General features: G+C 40.0%; 1 protein-coding gene across 2 annotated transcripts in view; it reads left to right on the top strand.

The window, feature by feature from the left end:
- Nab1 (NGFI-A binding protein 1) overlaps positions 1–12,330 on the top strand; it is a 40,551-nt gene extending 28,221 nt beyond the window's left edge. The window contains exons 5-8 of one of the 2 annotated variants that reach the window (XM_034498166.2): positions 2,658–2,747; positions 4,651–4,810; positions 7,478–7,594; positions 10,379–12,330. In XM_034498166.2, the coding sequence (XP_034354057.1) occupies positions 2,658–2,747; positions 4,651–4,810; positions 7,478–7,594; positions 10,379–10,467 (456 nt within the window). In that variant the 3' untranslated portion in view covers positions 10,468–12,330. The remainder of the gene's footprint in view (positions 1–2,657; positions 2,748–4,650; positions 4,811–7,477; positions 7,595–10,378) is intronic. The other variant, XM_076931929.1, reaches the window with a different exon arrangement.
- Positions 12,331–12,665: the final 335 nt, after the last annotated feature.

Below are 12,665 nucleotides of genomic sequence, written 5' to 3'. Positions count from 1 at the left end.
GTAGGAGTAAAAACAAAATCTTAGAAGAAAATGTTATAACCATGAGAATGGTATACTTTTCATGCTCTTATATAAAGTTGACTCTAGCTCACCCACTGATTACAGGCTATACAGTCCTGTATAGCAGTGTAGGAGCTAGAAAGGCCAGCGTCTTCAATCCTCAGTACAGTTGGATATGAAGGTACATGAAGCTGTCTCACAGTGTCAGAGTTATTTACTTTTTACTGCCAATCATGTTGTTTCATGTCTGACTTCAAACAACAGATAATTATGGTTGTAGTGCCTTTAATCCCAGCCCTAGGGAGTCAAGGCAGAAAGGTTGGGAGTTCAAGGCCAACCTGAGCTACAACCTGAACCAGCCTGGGCTATAAAATGAGACCATCTCAAAACTGTAAAATTTTTTAATTTAAAGTAGATAATTAGATGTTATTTAGGAACTTGATTTTGTAGATTAAATATTTAAAAGCATGATACATAAAGATTATAATGGGAGACTGTTTTGAGCCAATATCTTATATCCCAAACAAAATAAATCATTTTTTTGTATCACCAGATCTTTTTCTATTATATTACTATAATAGGTATTTTTGTTTTTTAATTGATAACCCTGTGTTAAAAGCAGGTAGCTTATCCTACAAAGGGAAAGCTGCATTGGTAATGAAGGTTTCTGTAAGGAGACCCCAGGAGCCTTCCCTTCAGCCTTCCTTACTCAAGCCATCATAGTTGCCTGTAGATATCTATATATATCAGCCTTTTATGTAACAGCAAACAAGCAGGTAAAAAAGAACTTAAAATTAATGGTGGGTAGGTTCCCTCAGATGCATAGTGTTGCAACGGGCTATGCTCTACCTGGCTTGAGACAAAAGACTTAACAATGTCTGAATAGTTACTATGTTGCGGCCTGCTCTGCTCTGCCTGGCTTGGCCTTTCAAAGGCTGGAGTTAAAGGCTTAAGCCACCACTGCCCAGCGTCAAACAGCCACTCAAGTCTTCGGGTCAGGGTCTAGAGAGAGAGAGAGTGGGGATAAGGAGAAGAGACGCAAGGAATGGAGACAAGACAGAGGTTCTGCTCAAGTCTCAAGTCTTTAGTCCTTTATTGAAGGGAAATCTGGGGTATTTATACACTTTTGCCGCGCCCCTTGTAGGCACGTGGATATGATGTAAGCCTTGGAGGCGTGGCTAGCATGTGGATAGCTGCTTTCTAGCCACTTTCTGCTAAAAGTCGGCTCCCAACAGCATAGGAAGGGGACTGATGCAAATGATGGTTGCCCAGGCATGGAATGCCCTCCAAAAGCCCTTCTCCATAAGTGGCGTGCTCCGTGTCGTTGTATTCCACGCACGTTGTATATAATATTGTTCTCACTTTGCAGCTGTGACGTGATAAATTCATAATCTCATCATCTTTTCCCAGTTGGTCCTTTCAGCAGCTCAGAAAGATTCTATTGTCTTTACCCCTTTTTCCCCAAAGAGACTAACTCGGGAGGACAGGTACTGTAGGTCATTGTAGGCCCCTCTTGACAAAGGGGACTCATGGACAGTACTGGGAAATTTAAATTGGGTAGCAATTTAATTTTTTTCTTAGGTCTTTACCAAACAGATTACAAACAAATAATAAAAAGGTGTCAATATGGCTATTTACTGAATTTCTAAACTAACTCCCTTTTGGACTTTAGGAAAGTACCATGGTACTACAGGAGCTTGTACAACTGTCACATATAAACCAGAGGATAATACACAAGCTTATGCAACTGTAATATATTCATTTCTGTATTTCAAAACAAAAATAATTAAGAAATATTTTGAAAAGCCCAGAAGTTCCCAGTCCCAGCAGAGAAAGTGACACTGGATGAAGCATGTAAATCATGCAAGCAAAGCCTTTAACCATTGGTTCTTAACCTGTGGGTCAGGAACCCTTTGGGAGTAAAATGACCCTTTCACGGGGTCGGCTATCCTGCATGTCACATACTTTCTAGGCTTCATAACCATAGCAAAATGACAGTTGTATGAAGTATCAACAGCATAATTGTATGGTTGGGGGGTCACATGAGGAACTGTATTAAAGGGTGGCAGCATTAGGAAGGCTGAGGACCACTGCAACAATCTTAGAAGACAGCAAAGGTGGCTTCCTGGTGGAGGGCTCTGCCTCTTGATGTTTTTTGTACTGGATAGTCAAAACTATTTTAAAAAATGCTATTTTCATGGAAACGCTTCAGTGCCTTTCATAAAACTAGAAGTCTGAGTGTCTGGTGGGAGCAGGTCAGCATGGGAGGGGGTGAGCAGGGAGGGGGTGAGCATGGGAGAGGGTGAGTATGTGAGCTGTTTGAGTGGGTGAGCAGATGAGTGTGGCAGGCTATGTTCGTGTGTGGTTGAGGTAGTGTGCTGGTTAGGACTCTTGTCGTCTCTGGGATCACAAGTCTGCTTGCTCCTCCTGGTACTGGAGATGATTGGATTTCCCGTCTTGTTTGTTTGTAGTTTTACTGTAGAAAATAAGGCCCAGTGGCCTAAAAGACTAAAATGCAATATTCTACCTGAAGACCTCAGATTACTTACTACTCAGGGTAGAGTGGTTTTTTTTTTTTTTTTTTTTTTTTTTTTTTTTTTTTTGCTTTGTGTGGTAACAAAGTCTAAATATCCATGCCTTATGATCTGCCCCCACAGGACGGATTTCCAGACTTCCAGGAAGCTGTGCCAACACTCTTCCAGCAGGCCAGAGCCAAGAGTGAGGAGCTTGCAGGTCTCAGTTCACAGGTAACGCACGTGCCGTGGCCTGTCATGGGGATAGCTGCAGGTTGGGGGTAGGTGGGTGCTTCAGCTAGCTTCCGCTTGAGGTTTGTGAGAATTGAGTTTGTATCTGATTGTTAAATGTCTTCTGCTCCTCAGCTTTGTCTGTATGATGGTAGGAACATCTTGGTTTCATTTGGTTCATGAACAAAATCTGATAAGATGTTACTTATTCTCTGTAGTTCTGTAGGGAGTGACACATTCTTTAAGTATCAGGGAAAACAGCCATTTTGGTACATCTCCTAGGTAAAATAGCACAAAATCTCAGTAACATATTGTGAACATTGCAACTCTTACCCCATTTAAAGCATTACTGAAGATTTGTTAAATTAGTGTGTAGCTTTGGATAATTTTATTAATTTCTGTGTATATGTGAGGTGGTGCATGCTCTGTGGGTGCACAAGGGTGCTGGTATGAGTGCACGTGTGCACCTGTTTATAGAGGCCAGACGAAAGCCTTGGGTGTTGTTCCTCAGGGTCCACCCACCTTGATTTTTTTTTTTTTTTTTTTGAGACAGGGCTCTCATTGGCCCTGTTCTTGTTTGTTCTGCTAGCTAGCTGCAGAGCCCCAGGGACCCACCTGGATCTGCCTCCCTACTGCTGGGGTCACAGCACATACCTCTCAGCTCAGCTCTTCATGTTGGGGCTGGGGTTTGAACTTGGTTTCTCAAGCTTATGCAGCCAGTACTGTGTTCTGCAGTGCCATCCTCCTACCCCAAAATTGTAGTAAATTTTTAATATGTATATGCTCAGAAATGTACATTTCCAAAGTCCGTGTGTGAATGCCCCTCTCAGACAGAACTGCAGACCTGTTTGCAGATCCTCCATTTAGTATTGCCCAAACTTGCTACTGTTTTTCTCTCCCAGAACGGCCTGTTGAAATGTCCTCAGTTAACTGGTTGAAATGAACTTATCGTTACCTTTGATCTGGTTTGTACACGTTTAGAAAAGTAGTAAGGGCATTTCTCCTATTTTTTTTGAATCCATTATGTGTTCCATCTATTGATTTTTAAAATGGTGAAGCATGACTTTTGTAACCAGTTTTATATAGTGGCATTCTTATAGTACTTTTATATAACATGATAATGAATCATATCTGCATTTTGACTATTACTCCATTGGCAAATGTCATAGATACACTGCTTTGAATATCACATGCAAGTAATTCAGAGCAGAACATGGAGAAGGAGCTTTTGAAACGCATGCAGAGGTGACTTCATATGCCACACGCCAGCCTTCTGTCTTCGTCATGTCCAGCTGTGCTTGGTTGGGAAATGATGCTTCACTCTGGGACTGCGATCCTCGATCCCCGCTGCCAGGGATGCATGCGTCTCTGCATAATTTGCATTGTTTAATTTTGGTGGGAGGTGTGTTTGTCTTGTTCTTCTAGACAAGCATTTTACACCTTTTCTCCTCCAAACAGGCTGTCATCATAGCAGAATCTGGGTGGTGTCAAATCCGAAAATAGAATGCCAGGATTTCACCCTGTGCTCAAAGCAGTTCACAGCAGATGTTGCTGGTGCTCTCGGGTGCTTTTTCTTCTTCTTCTTCTTCTTTTTTTTTTTTTTTTAGAAAGAAGGGAAATCCTTTAAAGGACTCAGAACCTTGGGAAACAAAGTGAAGGTTATATTGGCTTTAAGTTTATATAGAATTCTCCTTATGGGACTGAAAAGAAACCTGAGCAAACCTGGTATCTTACATGACACAAACATTCATTCATGCTCATGGAGGCAATCATACCACAAGAAGTATGAGCTCATTTTAATAAATACTAAGTGCATTTGCTGGTGTCTCAAATCGGCCACTTTAGGCCATTAAGAAATCTAGAATGCTGTAGTTACTGCTTTTACTTTTGCTTTACTTACTAACAGGCTGAAAAGGGGATGGCGAAGCAGATGGAGCTCCTGTGTGCCCAGGCCGGCTATGAGAGGCTGCAGCAGGAGCGGAGACTCACGGCCGGGCTCTACAGGCAGAGCTCCGGAGAACAGAGCCCTGATGGCGGCCTGCCTTCTGATGGCTCCGATGGGCAAGGTGTGCCTCTGCAGTGACTGGCCTTCAGAGCCACGTGCCTTTCAAAGACAAATGGGGGGAAACAGATGAGGCTGAAAGCTTGATGTTTTGAAGGGATTGTATCTGTGAAAATCTATTTTCACTTGTCCCTTTTCAAAGAAAAGTATTCATTCTGTATCTTGTATATTTTAATTTCTAAAAATCCTTAAATTTTTATTATTCCTATACTATAGTTTGCATATGTGTCTTGTAGAGGCTTGGTCAGGACAGGGATGAGACTATACAGCCCATTTCCCCAAAGAAACAGATTCCACCAAAGATGCTTCTTTACTGACAGCATCTGTTTCCTTGTGGTGCCAGGATTGAACCTAGGGCCTTCCACTGAGGTACACCTTCATCTTTTCAAAATGGTCGAAACATTTTTCTTTAAATTTCAAAAATCAATTTGTCTAAAATGTATATTTTTTTCCTGACACAAATCTGTGTTAGAAAGCTGAGTCATGAGTGTTTTTACTACTCTGAAAGTTCTTTGGCTTTTCTCATGTCTTCAGCATGGAAAATCCCATGTCATTGTCATCCACTCATTAAAAAGATTTTTTTGAGGTGTTTTCCATATGCCAGGCATGCCTCCAAGCCCAAAAGGCATAGCAGTGCAAAAGACATCCTTGCTTATGCACAGCTTAGCTTCAAGAGGAAAGAAATGGCATGTAAACCTGTAAATCGGTCCTGTAGCTTCAAACATCAGTAAATAGTATACTGAAGGAAAACAATAGCTCCATAGTGTCTTATTTTATGTACTACTTACTTTCTAGCAAGTGCTTAGTATTGTCAGTAACTTATTTTACCAAGTAAGAGTCCAACTTTTTAAAAATTATTTAAGTTCATTCAGAGTAGTAGGTTTTGATGTGGCATTTTGTGCCTTACCTTCCTTTCTCCAACAGCCCCTGTCTTGTAACACATACCGTATTACCCTCTCTTCCTTTACCCTCCCCTAAAATCCCTTCTTCCTATATCCCCCTTCTGGTTTCATCTCCCTCTCTCTCTCTCTCTGTCTCCCTCTCTGTCCCTCTCTATGTCTCTGTCTGTCTGTCTGTCTCTCTGTCTTTCTCTCTGTGTGTCTCCCTCTCTGTCACACACTCTCTCTCTGTCTCTCTCTGTCTCTCTCTCTGTCTGTCTCTCTCTCTCTCTCTCTCTCTCACACACACACACACACACACATGTATCTAGGTTCAATTCTAGGTTCAATGTACAAAAGTAACTATGGAGTTTGTCTGTCAGTTGAGCTTACTTCACTTAATGTGATATATGATTCCCATTCCATCTGCTTCCCTTTGAGTGTTATCATTTCACTTTTCTCTCTGTCTGAGTAAAACTCCCCCGTGCACCTGTACCTTATGTTCCTTATCCGCTCTTCTGCTGGTGGACATCTGGGCCTGATGATATCTTAGCGGTTGAGGAGTGCAGTGCTATGCAGATGTGTTGTGGGGTTTCCAGAACACTGCAGGCATGTATGCAGGCATGGTAGAGCTGGGTTACATGGAGGTTGCTTTTAGTTTTTTGTGACCCCTCCATACTGGTTTCCAAGGTGGCTGTACCTGTGGTCACTGTCACCAGCAGTGAGTAGTGATTTCTTGCCCTGTGTCCTCTCTGGCACTTGCTTGCTCCAACTGAAGTGATGCAGAATTTTCATTTTAATTTCCATTTACACCGTAGCTGAAGATGTTGAGCCAGATAATCAGGGAGCATGTATATTTCCTCTTTGCAGAATCACCTTGCCATTTCATTAGTTCAGTTATTAATTGGAAGGTTAGAGGTTTTTTGACTGATGTCTGCACTCCTTTATATGTCATGGATGTTAATCCTGTCTGATGTGTATTGGCAAAGATTTTTTTTTCCCATCCAAATAAGAATACCTTGTTAGTAAGCATTCTCTAGCCGTGAAAAGAAATGTCACATTCTATCACAACACCAGAGTAAAACAAAGATTTTTTTTCTAACACTTGACAGAAACGTTTTAGCTGAGGTCTTCTTTAGCTTCTCTGACCCTTCTGAGTGGCTAAGAATTAACATATAAACAAAGACAATTATGAACAATTTGATGGTGATTATTTCATGACACTAGGATAACTTACTGTGGGGTAATAATTTGCTGTAACAGATAATATAATGTATAAAGCATCTTACAGTATTTGTACTAATTATTTTTTTTCATGGATTATGTTTTTTTAAAAAAAAAAACAAAATTATAATTGGCCTGAAGCATTATCTGTCTCTCTACTATTAAATGTGTGGTTAGTTAGTGGTATGCCATAGTATATGGTTATAGTATATGGTTATTAAGGAAAATGTCTTACAGAGGAGCTGTGTTGACTCAGTGTTAGAGGGCTTCTAGAAATGTCCATCTCTTGTTTTGTTCATCCTAGCTCTTAAGTATACCCCAACAGTTTGTATACGGCAGGTGCTAACATTAATGACTTGCCATTTTCCTCCTAAGTTAATACTTTAAATGTCGATTCCTGGCTGTTGTAAGTGCTGCAAAGCCTCTTGATTCTTCTCATTCTCAGGAAGGTGTGTTCTGGCGACTTGTGAATGTTTATCTATAAAATCAAACAGAAGCCAAAGAACAAAAAACACAGGGACTGTTGAAAATGTTACTTTGTTTTCTTTTTCTTTCTTTTCTTTCATTAGGAGAAAGGCCTTTGAATCTTCGGATTCCTAGTGTGCAGAACAGACAGCCCCATCATTTTGTGATGGAGGGGGAGCTGAGTAGGCTTTACTCTAGTGATGCGAAGTCCCACTCATCAGGTAAGAACACAGTCTGCAACCAGAGAAAACCTGAACAGCATTCCCTTAGCTCTGTTCTCCAGCTTCTGGCCCCACTGAACCGTGTAACTTGTCAGTTCCCCCTTGGAAATTATTCATTGCCAAAGTATTAGCCAGCCTCTTTGAGATTATAATATTACAAGGACTGACAGGGAAGAGATGTAAAGGCTAAGACGATTGGACTAGCTCTAGATTTTGACCTGTAATTAGGTTTAGCTGAATGGTTGGGCTGAGTTGGACTGGCTTTCCTTTCCTGACAGTGTTGTGATGTGTCACAAGCGTGCTGTGTGGCTGCCCTCGTGCTAAGAGAGCCATGAGTACCAGAACCTGACATTTTGTGCAGAGAGGTTCACGGGTGTCTGAAATGATAAGCACATTTGTGTACTTTAGTTAAATGAATCAGACAGCATTAGATAGTGGACACCAGCACCAGTGAGGAGACTCTGGTATCATTCAGTCTTTGAGTAAAAAAGTAACTTTAAGAATCACTTGGTCACAGTCGCTGATTTTATAGATGGGGAAGCTGAGATTAGACAGTTCGCTGGGTTTGCGTATTAAGTAGAGAGGAACCTGTCTTTACAGTTGATGGTTGATTGAGGATCTACTCTGAAGTTTATCCAAAGGGTCTGTGTCTTTATGTTCATCCTCCTAGGAGCAGATGCTAAAAAGGTTGATGTCCTGAATAGCGTTCTGTACCTTGACCATTCAGCCACTGTTTCACACTGACTGTCAAAAGAAGTTGAGGATAAAATTACCCTAAAATTACAGTAAATTGGTCTCATATCTTAAGCAACATGTAAAAGCAACCTCGTCTATAAAGTTCTTAAAATCCTCACGTGCTCCCTACAAACCCAGATTGCTTTGAAAAATTTATGTAAAAGAAATAGTGCAATTACATTGGTCATATTTGTCTCACCCTGGAGACACACTCGGTTTGGCTGCTGATTTAGTTAAGCTGGGATTTTACATAGAACAGAACAAAATAATTCCTAAGGAAGAGTTTTGGCTTTTTTTTAAGATTTAATTTTAGTTAATTTTTTTTGAGAGTTTTACACAATATACTTTGATCATACTTCTCTCCTCCCACAGCTTCCCCCAGATGCCCCTACCTCATTACTCACTTATCTTTAAAAAAAAAAAAAAAAAAATAGGGCTGGAGAGATAGCTCAGCGGTTAAAGCACTAACTGCTCTTTCAGGGGCCCTGAGTTCAATTCTCAGCAACTACATGGTGGCTCACAACTAACAGAACAGTGTACTCACATACATAAAATAAATAAATCTTTAAAAAAAGAAAAGAATAAAGCAGAACAAAAGCATTCCTCCAGACCCCACATACAGAACAAAAAACCGCATGGAATTCAATTCATGTTAGCCAGTGACTCAAGAACATGAGGCCTGTCCTGGACACTGTGGTTGATAAGTACCCAGTGTCAGTCCATTGAGAAATACTTTCTTTAAAAAAAAAATGAGTAGAAATAACACAGTTTCCATGTAGCAAGAGCCTAGAAAAGACCAAGAAATCCCTGCTTTTCATAGATGCATCTGTAAAGTGGATACCTCACAGGGTTCTTGTAAACAAGAAAGTTTGGGTTGTATGTCTGGTAAGAATTAAAGTCTTGTGGCTGTTTTCTTACTCCTCAGTGCAATTTTAAATCCCTTTTTGTATAGAGAGGGTGCCTACATGTATTGAACCACCTACATTCAAGCTAGGAGCATTGGTACCCTTTCTACAACCCTTTCAAGGTGTGTGTGTGTTTGTGTGTGCGTGCGTGTACGTGTGCATGTATGTGTGTGTTGCAATGGTTATATGTTTGCATGTATGTAAAATACAATACATGTATTGTTGAAATAACTATTCATAAAACTCCACAGAACCGTTATGTATGAAAGTAACCTTTATTCCCACTTACCCCAATTTTGAATGCCATGGCTAGAGGAACTTTCAGAAACTTTTAGAGGAACTTTTTGTTTTATATTTAAAATTGAAGATGTATTTCTGTCTCATTTTAATGGTAAATATTTTAGCTATTAACATTTGTATGTAAAGGACCAGTTTGATTCTATATACTTAACACAGTGAACTAAGCATTTTTGGAAAGATTTATCTGGAGGTTGTAGAGATGACTCAGTAATTAAGAGCATAGACTCCTTTTAGAGGACCTGAGTTCAGTTCCTAGCATCCACATGGCAGCTCATCACTGCCTGTTATTCTACCTTCAGGGTTCTAACACCTTCATGCAGGCAAAACACCAACACACATAAAATACATTTAGAAAGATCTGCTGATTCATGTGTATTTTGCCCTTATGGCTCATTCTATTCTATTTCTATACTCTCCTCATCTTATGGTGACAAAGGTCACCTGTGTAACTTACCTCAGTTAGTTTATACCTAGCAGTTGGTGCAGTTGGGGTCTAAATAAAACTGTGGGTTTTGTTTTTGTTTATCTGTCTTTATTTTTGTTTGTTTTTCATGAAACAGGCTCTTGTTGAGTGGCCCAGGCTGGCTGGGTACTCTGCACATAGCCCAGGTTGACCTAGAACTTGAAGCAGTCCTCCTGCCTCAGCCTCCTGGAGTCTTGGAAATACATACACTACCATGTTCAGCCAGAACCCGTGCTTTTAACAACTCTAAATAAAATTCCATCTGGAATTTCATAATTATGAATAGTTATAATGTTTGCTAGGAAGTTTGAGGTTTAATAACTTGAGTTTGTAGTCTACTGACTTCAAATTCCAAACTCTTTCTGGTTTTGTTTTATGCAGAGAGCCTTGGGATTTTAAAAGACTATCCTCATTCTGCATTCACCTTGGAAAAGAAAGTTATTAAAACAGAGCCTGAAGACTCAAGATAGCTGAGATTCTCCTCCTGTTCTCTGGAAGTGGCACCAGATTCAAGGATAATGCTCCATCATAGATTAAGCCTTAATAACCAGTGTTGCCTCATTCAGCTCACAGACAATAGCCAAAGCATAAGAACTCACATAGTCTGTGGACACCAGGACAAAGCAACAACCACAGAAGAGGGAATCAGAAGAGCATTGCAGTGTAACACGCACTGACCAGTTACCTTCCTGTGTGAGTTGCTTGTGTGGAAAGGCTCAATATCGTAGACATTCACTATTTAAGAATGTACAACGTGTCTTTGTAATTTATAGAAGCAAATCTAGGTGTTGATACCTTGCGGTCTAATAGATGTGGATACCATTCATTTTACTTGAAATTTTGTTGTCAACTTACGTGTATTTACCATAAATGTTATGTGTCAGCATTTAGAACTTTTGCAGTCATAGAAAGAAAGCCTGGGCAATGTAGTTATTGGCAAGGAGACTGGAGAAAGATGGAAGATAAACACACAGTTTACACCATGGAGAAGGCTGCGTGCTTAATACTTGGTAACATTGATTTTGATAATAGGAAATACATAGTTGTCACTAAATAATATCACTTTCATTGGTTTCATCAATGCACAAATTAAAAATTGGAGTAACATTCCCAAGATGAGGTAGGCTACATTTATGACAGCTGCTCAAGATGTAACAAAGGTTGGACAGAGGACTTGAAATAAATGGACTAATGTGTCAAAGCCTTGACTTAAACATTGATATTTCAGAATATGTTAAACAAATTAAGGCATAGTAAGTTAGCCCTAAATGTGATAAAGATGATATGTGGTGAGTGGACATGGAGTGTGTGTCTTGTTTATAGTTCGGCTTTAGGTCATGCTGTCATCGATATGAGTTCCTAATCTGTTACACTGAAATCTGTTGGCCAGATGTTAGGTGAGATGTCTGCACCATAGGTTCTAATCACATAGGTAATCACTTTTCAATTCGATCTGTAGAAGAGTTTTACAGTAGAAACACCAGTAAACAGCTTTTCGATCATTACAAGGCTTTTTCCTTCCTAAATGTTTCTATTGGACCACAGCATCTTGCCCACTAAAAAGTATCTTAGGGACCATGTGCCTCTGTTGCTACCGTGAGGTTGATTACTGTGGTCTCACTGTCCACTGTGTGTAGAGTTAGTGCGATACCATGAAATAGAATGTTCAGTTTTTAATATTAGCCACAGCACTGGATAATATCCCTGTACTTTCATGAACCGTTTCCTGTGTTCCATAATCCATTTCGAGAAATTTTGTGGTCCTTTTTTTAAAAAAAATAAATAAATACTATGTCTTACAGTTCAAGTTTGTAGATTTTAACTTGCAAGTTTTAAAAGATGCAGTAGTCATCCAGCAGACATCTGTCTCTCCTGGACTTAGAACCTGCATTTTTAAATCCAAAAGAAAGTCTCCTTAAGTAGCATACTTTCTGACTTCCAAGCTTACAGATAAAGAAGAAGCACACACACACACACACAGACACACACACACGTTTTCAGTAGAATACAGTTTTTATCTTGTGAACACTAATGTGTAACTTGCTATAATTAAAGCAAATAATATATATTTTTATTTGAATGGTATACATAAATTAGATGTTATAACTAGTGTTGGTTTTTTTTTTTTTTTTCATTTCGTTTAAGATATTTCCACTGAATAAGGTCAATTGGTTACCTCAGTATTACAGCCAATATAACCCAAGGGACCGTTTCTCCCTAAGTCTGTGTTATTCTTTATTGTGTGAATTCTGCATTTTTGTGATTCTTAAAACTGTTGAAGAGATGAGTGCACTTGCTTCCTGTGGCAATAAAGAATTTCTCTGCCTCACAAATCCTTGCTTAGAGTGCTTCGCATAGCACATGATGTTCGTCCATACTGCCCTCACAGCATGTCAGGGGACAGGATGAGCTTCTACCTTTTTTTTTTTTTTTTTTTTTATGTGACACTGAGAGTTGAACCCAGAGTCTACCACTGAGTGATAGGCCCAGCACCCACATTACCTTTTCATTCTGAGCCAGGCTTCCTAACTTGCCTCAGCTGGCCTTGAACTCACTCTGTAGACCACACAGGTGGTGGTCACCTGGGGAGGCCTATCCTAGCGTGTGGTTCAGACATTTCACTTTTGAAATGGCAAAGTGTGTCTGGCACAGCACCAAGTTTTTTTTG

The sequence above is a fragment of the Arvicanthis niloticus genome, chromosome 3, assembly GCF_011762505.2.
Source record: "Arvicanthis niloticus isolate mArvNil1 chromosome 3, mArvNil1.pat.X, whole genome shotgun sequence".
In the NCBI taxonomy this organism is placed as follows: Eukaryota; Metazoa; Chordata; class Mammalia; order Rodentia; family Muridae; genus Arvicanthis; species Arvicanthis niloticus.
Note: the sequence above shows the minus strand (reverse complement) of the source record. Positions and strands in the feature narration are given on the sequence as shown.